At 36.7% G+C, this 14,513-nt stretch overlaps 1 protein-coding gene across 1 annotated transcript; it reads left to right on the forward strand.

Annotated features, from left to right (window-relative positions):
- The first annotated feature begins 1,267 nt into the window (after positions 1–1,267).
- On the forward strand, positions 1,268–14,154 carry LMOD2 (leiomodin 2). Its single transcript, XM_087723682.1, has 3 exons — positions 1,268–1,666; positions 6,323–7,849; positions 13,760–14,154. Exons 1-3 carry the CDS (start codon positions 1,394–1,396, stop codon positions 13,784–13,786), a joined length of 1,827 nt encoding a protein of 608 aa, XP_087579808.1. The 5' UTR covers positions 1,268–1,393; the 3' UTR covers positions 13,787–14,154.
- Positions 14,155–14,513: the final 359 nt, after the last annotated feature.

The raw sequence follows: 14,513 nt of genomic DNA on the forward strand, positions 1-14,513 counted from the left end.
TTACCCAAATCTTTCTTTGACATTATGGATGACTTTGAATTGAGAGATATTTGGCGAGAAAGAAATGCAGAGGAATATGACTTCCTATGAATCCCTTTCAAGGATTGATTTTATTCTAACCACTAATGATTTGCTTTCTAGGGTCAAGAAGACAAAGATTGCGGCTAGGGTCCTTTCGGACCATAACCCAGTTTGGATGGAGTTGGGAAGGGTAGTGCAGGCAAGAAGGTCTTGGAGATTGAATGAAAACTTATTTAGATATGAAAAGTATATTAATGATTGTAAAAAATTACTATCTGAATATTTTGTTTCGAATATGAATAAGGGTATATCTATGGAATTTGTATGGGATGCAAGCTAAGCATATATGAGAGGAGTCTTGATGAATATAAATAAAACACATAGAAATAAGCAAGGGTTAAAACAAACAGAACTGGAAGAGGAAATTAAGAGAAAAGAGCTGGAGTTAACAATGAACCCAGATGATACAAAGGTTAAGGAAGGGAGGTGTGGTTTTTTCGATGTTACATATTATCATATATGGTGGACCTGCCAAAAGGTTAAGCAGAAATGATTTAAACTGTTAAAAGTTAGTTCAGTAAGAAGAAGCTAAGGTCAATGTAGAATGTCATTAATTTCTTTATCTCTTTTTTCTCAATAGATTTTAGACTGTGTTAGTTAAAAATCCATACCATGTACGGGTTCTGGGAAGTCGGGGAGGGGGGAGGAGGAAGGGGTTGGGGGGTGGAGGGAGGGAGGGGCACATACACAAAAATTGTACTTCAATGTCTTAATGATTGACAAATGACGAAATATTTGTGTGTTTTTTTTTAAAGAAATAAATTTTGAGTGAAAATGAAGAATGTAACAATTACAAAGCAAAAGGAGGGATGGCCCAGCTAAGAAAATATTTTGTCCCACTTTGGAATGATCTTAATCATGCTGAACAAAGCACCCCTTTCGTTACCTGGTCTTTGTTGCTTGGGTAGATACAAAGTCTTGTGTGTCAAAGTAAGCTTTATATTGCTTTATGAACAACTATCTTCCTGGGCTTCTAAATCTACAGATGAGCATTCATTTTCCCTTTATCAGCCACTCTAAATATGGTTCCTGTCAGCGTGTCAGTAATCCCTGTGTTTAAGAGACATAAGACACTGGTGCATTGGGACATTCTTTCTGCTCAACTCTTGCTGACGTCTGATGCTTAAAACAGAGCATGCTTTCATCCTTCCGTGCATTGTCGCAACCCCCTAGGAATATTTTTAAAAGGTGCTGCAGTTACTGTGGGGGTGAACATTTGCCAACCAAAGCAGATGAAGGCGCCTTGGTTTCAGTCTCTGTGAATGCTGCATTGTAGTTTCAACTTTATATCAGCCTCATAACAGAAGGGACCATGTCTGGTTTTGGCTACAGGCGAGAGCTTAGTAAATATGAAGAGCTGGATGAAGATGAACTCCTTGCTTCTCTTACTGATGAGGAGCTGAAGGAGCTGGAGAAAGAGTTGGAGGATATTGAGCCTGACCGGAGCCTTCCTGTGGGGCATAGGCAAAAGAGTCTAACAGAGAAAACTCCCACAGGAACTTTTAGCCGGGAAGCACTGATGGCCTACTGGGAAAGGGAGACTAAAAAACTTCTGGAAAAAGAGAGAATGGGGGCGTGTGAACAGGTAGGAGAGTAACTACATTAATTTGGCCCAGAAATAACTCTTATTCAGGAGAATGGTTTCCTTGCTCTGTATTTTCCATTAAACTAAAATGTAAATAGATCAAGAGAAAAGCTTTATTAAATGTATAGAAGTTGTAGGGTGATATACATTTTCTTCCTCTGTGCTATTAAATTATCATCCCAATGAATTCATTGCTTCAGAACTCTGCTTCCCAGGATGCTAGTTTACCCTGTGAAGATTTCTTTTTATATACAAATATTCTTTTTACTTGAAGGAACATCCAAAAACGTCATCAAAGCACAAGCTGAGAAGTACTGATGGCCACAGTTGGACTGATTATGTGTTTTTGCTAAACGTCTCACTCATATCTCAGATTCAGTTACACATATAATATCAAATTCTGTTTAGCATTGTGCTACAACAGATGTGTCCTACCACATTTCAGACTCATAGCATTTAATCTGCTTTAAGGGAAACCCTGAATTCCAGCAACAGAAGCTAGTACAAAATGATGACTCAAGGGAAGATGCTAATTATTGGCTGTCTTTCATGTATTATTATTATATACATGGAGAGGACCTGAATATTTAAGAGCCTTATTTAGATTTTCAAATAATTCATGTGATGAGGGCCTGTGGCGATATGCATGCTAACTTAAATCTACTTCTTTTTAATATTTTGTACATCATATTTTCCAGGATTTCAAATTGTAGAAAAGTGGTAGAAGTTAAGAAAGTGGCATGCAAAAGTCTGCACTTCAAATATTTACTTCTATAGCAAAGTGAGGACAATGCAAGTATATGTTGAAAATTGTTTTTTTTAAATGTATCAACCAGTCTCTATCAACTTTCTGTCCATTCCTTCTCCTTTCCCTTCCCCTTATCTCTCCCATTCTGTCTCCAAATCCCCAAATCCAAAGTTTTTAAAGAAAATTCATAATACAAGCTTTATTAACTCAGAAAAAGGTCCAGAGCATATTATTAAAATGATATGGGAAGGAGCACTGCAGCTTCTAACATGCTAAAAAGTATTCCAATCAAAACTGGTATGCCACCCAGAGCCGCTTGTTGAGATGGGCAACTATAGTAATCAAATAAATAATGAATAAAAATTGTACAAATAACTGCTTGACATTTATGATAGATGATTGGTGAGACAAGTAGATAGGTAGGTAGATACAGTAGATAAAAGGCAGAGAGAATGATAGATACATAGAGGTAGTCTTCAACTAATGACCAAAACTGAGCCCAAAACTACAGCTAGAAATTGTTAAGTGGTTCACTATATGTTCAATTTCACAACCTTTTTTGCAGGGGTCATTAAGCAAATGTCACAGTTTTTAAACAAATCCATTTTATCTAAGCTCATTTTTTGCCATAAACCTGAAGTAAATACTAGAAACTAGCAAAAATCATGGTCACATGATTGTAGAACACTGGAAATAGCCATAAATAAGTAAATGCAAGCCAGTTGCCAACTGCCCAAAGTGTAATCATGTGATCACAACGTCTATGCGGCCATCGGAGTTTTGGAACTGTGAAATCTGTTGTAATTTTGAACTGTCACTAAGTGATCTGTTGATAAGTGAGGATTACAGGTAGATAGCACATAATGAGCAAGCAATGGATCAGGGGTGTCAAACTCAAAGTCCGCAGGCCGGATCCAGCCCATGGGGTGCTTACATCGGGCCCACGATGCTTCTGCTGGCCAAAACGGGCTGCGTGCGCCCACCCTGCGGCCCATTTTTGGCCTCCCCATAGCCTGTTTTTGTCTGGCAGAGTGCTGCTAGAGGCCATGGAGGACTAAAATGAGGTGGGGGAGGGCAAAAATGCTCCCTATGCACCCCATTTTCGCGAGCAGGGTGCTGCAGGAGGTGTCTGTCCCATTTCGCCCCCGCTCACCGCCCCATGGAGGAGAACTACAATGCTGATCTGGCCCTTGAAGAAATCTAGTTTTACACCCCTGCAATAGAAAGAAAGAGTGAGAGATCTTAAATGACTCTAGTTAGAAAATCTATATTTCAACAGATATTTTATTAAGAAGAAACATGGACATAAATTCACCTCTTCCTATTTTAACCTCCTAAACAAAGGGCTATGCATTTCAAATTTCACCCAGTCTCTATCAGTGATATCATCATAACAGCACTGTGCTGACCCTAACAGCCATAATAAGAAAAGAAAGAAATTGACTGATGTCTATCAAAAGATTGGGATGAAGCAAAATCTAAGGAAACTTACAAATACTTGGTTAGACAATAATAAATTAAACCAGAAGAAAAAGATTTCTAAATAACTACAATAGGTAATACGGTCTCTCTAGCTAGCCAAATATTACCAATTTTTCCCATATATATATTTGTTTCTTTTATAACAAAACATTGTTTTTCTAGAGCAGAAAATTGGAATGAAACATGACCACCAGTAAAAAGAGAATAGCATTCCTAGCAGCAGCCAGATTACAGGTCTTTATTTAACTCTGAACTGATAGAGTTTCATTCTTATCAGAACCAGTCTGAAGGAATTTATCCTGGTGCTTGAGTCAGGCTGTTGGTATGCAGTCAATACTAATAGCTACTGGTCATCCCAACTTCCCAAGGGCAGAACAAAATAACAGTAACAAGTAATAATAAACAATTATAATCCAAATGAAAAAAAGCAATGACGAAAAGAGCAGGATTTAGAGTTATGTAATTCAGCAGTATACCTAAATAGCAACAACAGTCATTATGTCTGGATTGGAACTGAGAATGTACAAGCACAGTTAATTCTAGACTTAATTTCAACCTACACTTGACACTGTTTGGCACTTTTCTGAAACTGCTCTGTGTTTTTAAGGCCAATGGTTGTAATTCATGCTTCAAACTTTAAAGACAAAGCACGAACGCTGCAGGCATGAAGGCTGCATGGATTCTTTTACAGTTCAACAGTATTCTAGCTCCCTATCCCAACACACACACGCAGGTACGCACAAACACACAAACTCTGTGGGTGTCTGCCTGTGTAACCACAAAAAGGAGAACAATAACAGGTTAGCATAATTAATGGCCTTGAGTATACTGCTGATACCCCATTTTTCATCTGGGAACTTCGCATGGTTGGAAGAAAACTAATTGTAGCAGCTTGAAAGAGGAATATGCAACAATGGGAGATCTAAATTCGCTGTGCTTAATTGCTGGATCCAGAATTTGAATATCATGGTTTTTTCATGCTTATTAATATAGCTATTTGTATTATTCCAGGATTTCCCCCTCTCATTTCAGTTCTAGAACTGATAAAGTGAGGCTATGGCTAGCAGTTGGGAGATAAAACTGCTTATACAATTAAGAGGACTGGATTAGAATTTTTTTTCTTTGTCGTGGGAGAGGGAATGGTGAGCATTTCAGTGAAATTCAAGCAAAAAAAAAGGTGTTGTAGTCAATCCAAGTTTAGCAAAGAAGGGATCCAAATAACATAATTAGGAACCACTCACTGAAGAAACAAAACTGACAGCATCAACTGCTTTTTTTCTACATTGACATCTCTCTATGTGAGATGTCAACTGAAATTGTATGTACTGATTTTGTCCTGTTCTAGTTGTGGAGACGACAACTAGACAGATTAGAAGGGGACGAGCAACTTTTTCTTGTCCAAAAATCTAACCTGGACTTCGAGTGACATGCTAAAAATCCATAAATAGGGCATTTACACAAATTAAAAACAAATGTATTTATTTACAATTAATTGTGTTCTATAAATTCACTCTTGTTAAAAAGTATAGTCTGGTAACAAAATCGAATAGAGCCAATATAATGGGTTAAAAGCCTAGACTAGAAAGTGGGACACTGTGAGTTCTAGTCTTGTTTTAAGGCACAAAGCCAGTAGGGTTGCCTTGGGCCAGTCACTCTTCCTTAGCCCAAGTAAGGAAGCAATGGCAAACCATTTCTGCAAAAAGTAGCCAGGAAGACTACAAAGACTTCTCTGTGTAGTCATCAGCTATCAAGACTGATTCAAAAAGACCAAATTAAAAACAAACGAACAAACATTGAGCTAGCTCTTTGGGGATTTTCTGCGGTGCTTAAAGAAATCTTTTGCAGGATGAAATTTCAGGCTATCCCCTTTTGAATTAGAAGAATGAATGAATTATACATTATGCTAAGTAAAAGATTTTAGAAAATACTCAATTACCAATCAGTTCTTATTTTCCTCATTCAAGATCAGAAACATTGTGGACCTGGAGGAAGCTAACTTTCTCTCTTTGGGGGATTTTAAAATTACCACCTGTAGCTGGTACTTCCCAGGGTGATGTTTGCTGAAAATATCCAATATCCAATTACAGGCAAATGGAGGTTAGAGTAGTACTCATTATGCTATTAACCCTCAGTAATATTGGGAACACTTTCTAATAGATATTATGACACATAATCACAACATTCTTAAATTCAAACATCTTCAATAAATTGTGTTCAGATGCTGAAATATATTGAGTATTTTTATGCAAAACTGAATTTGAGAGTATGGCTCCTCAAAAATAATCACGGTGCATAATTTTTCTATAATAATTATCTGGAAAAGATCATCATGAAAGCTCATTGGAATGAAATTTGAGGACCTTTACAGATAAAGCATATTTTTATCATTTACTTTTGATCATAACTGAACCATGATTCCCTTGTAGGATTATAAGCAAGAAGAAGAAGAAGATGATGATGATGATGATGGGTCAGAAGAAATTAAAGAAGAATATTTTAGAGGAAGTAACAGTGAAATTTCTGAAGAAGCACACACTGAAGAAGATGATGAAGAGGACAAAGAGGATGAGAATGAAGAGGATGAGAAGAACAATGAGGAATATGAGGAAGAGGAAGAGGGTGAAGAAGATGACAGAGAAGAAGAAGCAAGTAGTACAGATGATGAAGAGGAATCGGTTGAAGAGTGTGAAAAACTTCCAAATACTAAGAAGCAAACTTCACTCAACATTAAACTTAAAAACTACAATGAAAGTGAAATTGTTACCAATGGTCACAATGAAAAGGAAGCGGAATACAGGATGGGAGCCATGCATCCATGTGGAAACCCAACAGTGATTGAAGATGCATTAGAAAATGTTAGGAACAATGATACCGAAACTACTGAGGTAAATTTAAACAATATTGAAAATATCACACCACAGATGCTAACACATTTTTCTCAGGCTCTACGGAAGAACACTGTAGTGAAGACTTTTAATCTGGCTAACACTCATGCTGATGACAGTGTTGCAATGGCTATTGCAGGTATGCTAAAGGAGAATGAACACATTGTGAGTCTGAATCTAGATTCTAATTTTATCACAGGCAAAGGAATTATTGCAATCATGAGGGCTTTACAGAATAACAAAATTTTAACAGAATTACGATTCCATAACCAAAGGCACATAATGGGCAGTCAGGCTGAAATGGACATGGTTAAACTTTTAAGGGACAATACTACTATTGTGAAATTAGGCTATCACTTTGAGCTTGCTGGACCAAGAATGACTATGACAAGCATTCTGACAAGAAATATGGATAAACAAAGACAGAAACGAATGCAAGAACAGAAAGAACAACAGTCCAGTTGGGATGGAGCACTCAATCCAAAGAACAAAGCATTGCAGAAGGGAACTCCTGGTTCTTCACCGTATTCATCTCCTAGAAATTCACCATGGTCTTCTCCAAAGACTTCTAAGAAAATTTCAGCTCCTCAAAACCAGCTTTCACCTCCCAAAAGGTCACCTATGCCTTCTCCAAAGATTTTAAAGAAAGCCACTGCTATTAAAAACCAATCTCCATTCCCATCACAATCACCACCTCCGCCACCAACTGCACCACCTCCTCCTCCACCACCACCACCTCCTCCTCCTCCTCTTATTCCGCCACCACCTCCTCCTCCTCAAATAGTTGTAGAGAAAAAAGCACCCACCAGGAATATTGCTGAGGTTATAAAACAGCAGGAAAGTGCCAAGAGGGGTCTACAAAATAAGCAGAAGAAGAAAAAAAGCAAGAAAAACAAACAATATGAGAATACAATATTAAAAGAAATTAAAAATTCATTAAAGTCCATCCCAGACAATGTATCAGAAGAAGGATCACGTCCTTCAAGCCGACCTTCTACCCCAGTAAGATCACTCCACAGTGATCTTATGGAGGCAATCCGTGGAAGTAATATAAAGCAGCTAAGGCGGGTAAGTAATGTAATTTCAGGAGCTGATTTAGAACTGGAAGCAAGTTGGTAGATAATCACAGTTTTTTCAAAGGGTAATCTATAAGGTGATAAATTTTTTATCACTGTGTTGAAAAAGAGAAAGTACTTCCTTAACTTGCCTCTGGGAATTTGTAGGAATTGAGCACGGGTAGTGAAGTCATCTTGATAGATAAGAAGCCTCAAGAAGGATCTCCATAGACAGACCTTCTTACTGAACAGCCTCTCAAGCCCTCTCAGCTGGCATTTTTTTATATGAAACAAAATTACACTGCTCCTACAAATCATTGATTTCTCATTGCTATTCTTTCACATTTCTCCTTTGGGCTGAAAAATAACTTTTCTGCAAAATAAGAGGTCTACTCATCTTTAGATTCATTCTTGATTCCCACTTCCATCCTACTTTATTATTGATTCAATTTTCTGTCTTAAAGTGAACTAGCTTTTAAAGATAGGGCAGTTAATTTGGTTCACAAGAGAGAAATCTTAATTACAGCCAGACATAGCAATAGCAATAGCAATAGCAGTTAGACTTATATACCGCTTCATAGGGCTTTCAGCCCTTTCTAAGCGGTTTACAGAGTCAGCATATTGCCCCCAACAACAATCCGGGTCCCCATTTTACCCACCTCAGAAGGATGGAAGGCTGAGTTAACCCTGAGCCGGTGAGATTTGAACAGCCGAACTGCAGAATTGCAGTCAGCTGAAGTAGCCTGCAGTGCTGCATTTAACCACTGCGCCACCTCAGCTCTTTCACCTCGGACATTCAAGGCTCATGAAATCTTGTCATCCTCATTGGATTTAAAGATAGGGTGGAACCTCAGTGTTTAACATGAATATGAAGCAAACCATTTCTAGTCCCTCAGATAAGACAACTGCTCAGTGAAAAGAAAATGGAGTAGTGTCCCCCCCCCCAAATCATACAAGGGGAGAAATTTTGCAACTTATAGTCTTTTTGGGTGTTTTAAACTGCTATGGAGTTGATCATTCCACCTATTTCACGCAGTTCTAATGACATTCATATTGTAAAGTGACAAGAACAAATCTAATATCTAATAGGTGGGCTTTCAAAATGACCTTATAGCACATAACCAATCAACCTTTACTGAACAACCTGAATTTCTAATACAATTAGTAATATTTAATCTTTATTGTGGTTCAAAAGCGATTTGCATTTTTGAAATTGTACAGGGGAAATTATTTTTGTTCAGTCATATTTCTTATATTAGCAGATCACCCCAAATTAAGGATGATGGAATTTGGCATTTGTAAGAGCTCTCACACAATTGATTTGGGAAAATGCCTCACACATCATGTATGCCAGCTTCTCTAATTGGAAAGATAATGTTAGAGTAACAGGATGTGAAAACAAAACAACCCCCCTCCCCACCTTCCTATGGGTGATCAATTCTACAAGGACACTTATATGTCAGTATAGATATTCATGTCTAATGTGCTAAAGTGGTTGCAGAGGTGGGTTCCTGTCAGTTTGGACCGGTTCAGCCGAATAGGTAGTAACTTGGCCGGACACCAGTTCCATCCGGGGTGCTATCATCTTTATTTTCTGTTCTGCACATGCGCAGAACAATCTTCATTGAAAAAATGAAATCCCCCCATTTTTAATGGTGTGTGCATGCACAGACCTTTTTAAGTGCAAATGTGCACTTCTTTTTTATTTTTTTTATTTTTGAATAAACACAAACAAGACACAACAAACACCATAAAAACATCTTCCATTACAAATTGTAAAAAGTGTGTCAATTGGTTACAAAAAGCTTTCGTGCATCTCTTCCACAGTCATCACCTATGATTCATATCAAATTGTATATTTTACATCCAATATATTTATATATATTACTATCATTATACCTCATCCTTCGTATGACTATAGTTGTTTTAACGTCCCTTTATAACAAACATTCCAAAATTTAAAACAAAACCACATAATGGCATTATATTATCTATTTTCAATATCCTCCAGCAACATTATATCTTTATGAAACATTCAAAATAAAAATTAATTATGTCTGATAACAAAATTTTTGGACCTCTTTTCTTAATCACTGTTTACAATTTATATCCAATTTCCCTTTTATCATGTCAATACAATATTACATTATTATCATTGTTATATTATAAGTTTTCATACATAACAGTGTTTTTAAACTTCCTTTCATGGTCACCATTTAAATTTATACCAAATTTCCTCTTATCAAACCAATACACATGTGTACATTGTTATCGCTATCAATTATTTATCTAGCTTTATCCATTATCACTTCATTTTTAACATAATGCTCTAATTTTAACTACATTTAACTAGTATTTTATTATTAGTTCCAATTTATGTCCAATTTCCCTTTTATCATGTCAATACAATTATTACATTATTATCATTGTTGTATTATAGGCTTTCATACATAACAGTGTTTTTAAACTTCCTTTCATGGTCACCATTTAAAATTTATACCAAATTTCCCCTTATCAACCAATACGTATGTGGACATTATTATGATATTATGATATACATTATCAATTATTTATCTAGCTTTATCCATTATCACTTCATTTTTAGCATAATGCTCTAATTTTGACTACATTTAACTAGTGTTTTGTTATTAATTCCCATATCTCAACCTGTGTCTTTCCAGTAATAGTGTAGTCCTATTTCTTTTGCCATTTGTGGAATTAGTCTTCTAGTTATTTCCTTAATCAAATTTGTGTGGACTTCTCTTCACAGCTTGTTGCTTGTTACATATCTTGTAAAATCTCGAGAACCTCCATCAGCATCTTTAATCAGCTTATCTTTGGTTATCAGTAGTGCTTTTGACAAAGTTTCTCTCCTTGTTCATCAATTCTTCTCTTTTTTCTTCTTCTATAGCTTGAAATGTGGAATAGAGCGCCTTACCATCTATCTTCCCTTTCCATGTTCCACTCTTTCCATCTCCAACCACACTCAGTTCACTGTCAATATCCACAATGATCTTGCCTCTTTCTTCATTTTTCCCCTGGGTTTTTAGGACTCTAGCTTCCACTTTTTCCATTTGCTAGATATCTTCCACTTTTCCATCAGGTTTTACCACATTATAATTTATATTTTCAATATTTTCCAATCTCTTCTCAACTCTTTCTGTTATTTCTAATAATTTTTGAATTTCAAACATAATCTGTTGTAATGTTATGGTTTCTTCTTGGTGTTGCTCCATCCTTCCAGTTAGTAAACACTGCCACTCTAGTTTAAAAACAAAGGTTTGTTTTGACCTCTTTCCAGCTACCAAAGAGCACCCAAAGAGAACCTGCATAAACAAACCATGTTCTTCTTCTTATCTCTTCTATAAACATGCTGAAGCCTTTGAAGAGCAAGGTCAAAATGATCAAAGAAAAGAAAGAAAAAGCAATGTTTCCAGAACTCAACCTCCAACCTCCAAGTGGCAGTGTAACTTCTTTTCCCTCTGAGGCTACTACCCTCTTTATATTCCTTTTATATCTTCTTTATGTTTCAGGTTTAGAAGAAACAAAATTCTTAAATGAAACAAAATAAAAAGAAAAAAAATCCATCCCAACCACTATTGTAGAATAAAGAAAAAGATTTAATCCATAGGTAAAAAAGAAGTGGAAGAAGAAAAACCAATACTTTCACTTTAAAAAGTAAAAAATGTTTAGAAAACAATCCATAAAAAATAAAAAGAATAACACACTGTCCAATAATGCTTAATTTCACCGCTTATTTTCTTTTTTTATTCACTTTAATTTAGCTTCAATCTTTTTTAGGCAATCTTTTATAAAAATAAGATTTCCTCACCAGATGGACACACTTGCTCTTTCCCCTTTCCTCCCAATGCAGAGCTGTCCCGACTTCAGCAGCTTGGAGCTGTGCTTATGTCGCCGACAAGAAGAGATTCTCTTGGATCAATCAGGGACTTTGCAGTGTCCCTGAGATCAGCAAGACATACTCTTCCCTGTCACCGTCTCTTCGGGACGGTTTAGGTCCAAATGGACTGCCCAGCAGCAAAAGTATTGACTGTGATCTTGGAGCTCTGAGATCGCTCGTCATATCGTTGCAACATCAGCTCCTGTCTCCTGCAAATGTGCAGTTTTGTGTGTGCGCAATTTTTTTTGCCACCGAACTAGTTGTAATGTCAGCAGGAACCCACCCCTGAGTAATTGATAGATATCCAAAAAGGTAATACAAAAGAAAGATCTGATTTTTATTGTGTGTCTACTTACCTTTTTAAGGGAAATGTAATATTAAAAGAATCAGCTCAGAAATCCGGTCTATTTTAACTTTAGGTTGATCTACATTGTAACATTCCATCAGTGATCCAACATTTACTTAGCTTTGTTGTTTGCATTTGTACAGATAAGCAACAATGTGTACCTGAAAAAGTAATGAATTCATCATATTACCCAAATATACATTGGAATTAAGTATACTTGCTTTAATAACAGCTTAATTTAGGGGAAAGAATGAGGAAATTCTTTGTAGCCTAGAGTCACTTTTTTTCCAGTACAACAGAAATAAATATTTATTTATTTATAAAAAAAAATTACTTATTTATAAAATTTATTGGCTGCCCAGCTTACTATAAGGTAAATATTATTTATTTATCAAAAATATTTAGAGAGGGGGGGAAGGAAGGAAATTAAAAGAGGTATAAGAAAAGAAAAGGCTGCAAAAAATGGGAGAGTATATTTTAAAAACTATATAACAATGATTCAATTTTACATATTAGAATATTTTGTATTAACTTCAAACTTTAAATCATTTTTTTAAAAGTTATCTTGGCTATTGGCTACACTGGAAGAGTGTAGTTGATGATCTGGTGTGAAGGCAGATATGTATGTATGTATGTATGTATGTATGTATGTATGTATGTATGTATGTATCAGTGATGGGTTCTGGATCCCATTCCAACCGGTACGGTTGTAATGGGCCTGGCATCACCCACATGGATGTGCATGGCACGTGTATGCGTCGTACCTGCCTGTGACGCCTCCGCAAGGTAAGAAGCTCAGGCAGGTGGGTGGGCCCTCCGGAGCACCGTATGGGAAAGGTACCAGGTGCTCCAGGCAGGCTCTGGTACGCCTGTACTGGGGCGTACTACCTGCAACGCATTACTGGTATGTATGTTTCAGGAGGGATTCTAAGTAGAAAGGTCCTTTTAACTTGAAGCACTTATTTTGACTTTAACTTTCCATGGGAAAAATCAACCCCAATCTGAAGAGGGGAGTTGAGATGTATAAAATGCCCATTTCATCTGTTAAATACTTCAATGCCCTCTGCAGATTAGCCAAGCCAAACCCATGGTAGAAGCTGTGGCCCAAACTTTGGGGGCCTACTTTTGAAAAGCATAAAGAGAAGTAGAATTATGTTATTCAAAGGGACATAGCTACCATGATTTTTGCAGATCATAAAGGCCATTCTGGGCAGGGGCCTCAAAACTTGGCAACTTTAAGACTTATGGAGTTCATCCCAGAATTCCTCAACCAGCCCTACTGGCTGAGAAATTCAGGGAGTTGAAGCCCACAAGTTTTAAGGATGCCAAATCTGGAGACCCCTGCAATAATGGATGGAAAAGTCCTCAATTTAAGAGGGGATTTAATGAGTTTTAAGGAGTGAATCAACTTATGCAACTTCAGATATACATTTTGCTGCATCTCCTCACCTCTCAGCAGGGATTCTAATTTTTTATCACATATGCTCACTTTGAGATCACACTGTTTTACATCCTTGCCATGAAGCCCAATACGTATCTAAAACATCTATATGTCTTTACTATTACAATACACAGTGCAATAGGACATTGAAACGTGGGTTTTTCACTACTTAGATGATTTATTCTTTTAATTCTAGTTCATGTTCCTAATTTAAGCAAAACATCTTTCTTTTTAGGTGGAAATCCCAGAAGCTCTGCGGTAAATGTCAGACAACACAATGAAAGGAAGATTTGTACAAATTCTCAAAGAGAGGTACTCAACTCAATCATTCTACAGTGATAAACCGCTTCAAAGTACATTCTTAGATTTGAAACGTAAATAAAAAGTGCCTTTGAAACTTCAAGCAATACTTTGAGACTTCAACAGTGTTTTTGTAAATATTGAGAGTACTTTTTTTAATTTAATAAGATTCCTCAGAAGAACTAGTTTATGTAGTTATTTATGTTGATATCAAGTAGCACTTCATGGAACATGTCCTTTCTATTAAAAAAAAGCACCTGTTCAATTATCTGTGTTTCTTTGCCTGCATTATACATTTGCAATAAATGTGTTTTGAGTTTCCAAGTGGAAAAAAAACAGTATTTGTCTTGGTTTGTTGTGAAAACTATTATATTGGTTAAGGAGTACTAAGTGTTAATGTGAGAAGAATCTTTCTATGCTGAAGATTTGGTGAGTATTTGTGTGGAATTCAAACATTTTTACTACCAGTTCTGTGGTCAAGGCTTGGTGGGCATGGCAGGGGAAGGATACTGTAAAATTTCCATTCCCATCCCACTCCAGGGAAAGGTTACTGCAAAATCCCCATTTCCTCTTATCAGCTGGGACTCAGGAGGCAGAGAATAGATGGCTGCAGGGCCAGTCACAGGTGGTATTTACCAGTTCTCTGAACTACTCAAAATTTCCACTACAGGTTCTCCAGAACTGGTCAG

The sequence above is a fragment of the Thamnophis sirtalis genome, unplaced genomic scaffold (assembly GCF_051295495.1).
Source record: "Thamnophis sirtalis isolate CommonGarterSnake01/CBP01778 unplaced genomic scaffold, rThaSir2_p1.2 scaffold_9, whole genome shotgun sequence".
NCBI lineage: Eukaryota > Metazoa > Chordata > Lepidosauria > Squamata > Natricidae > Thamnophis > Thamnophis sirtalis.

Bases quoted from the DNA above. Each gene is read 5' to 3' on its own strand.
- LMOD2 (XM_087723682.1), top strand. From the start codon at position 1,394: ATGTCTGGTTTTGGCTACAGGCGAGAGCTTAGTAAATATGAAGAGCTG. The intron at 1,667-6,322 runs GTAGGAGAGTAA...ATTCCCTTGTAG, and splicing joins GAATGGGGGCGTGTGAACAG to GATTATAAGCAAGAAGAAGA. The intron at 7,850-13,759 runs GTAAGTAATGTA...CTTTCTTTTTAG, and splicing joins ATATAAAGCAGCTAAGGCGG to GTGGAAATCCCAGAAGCTCT.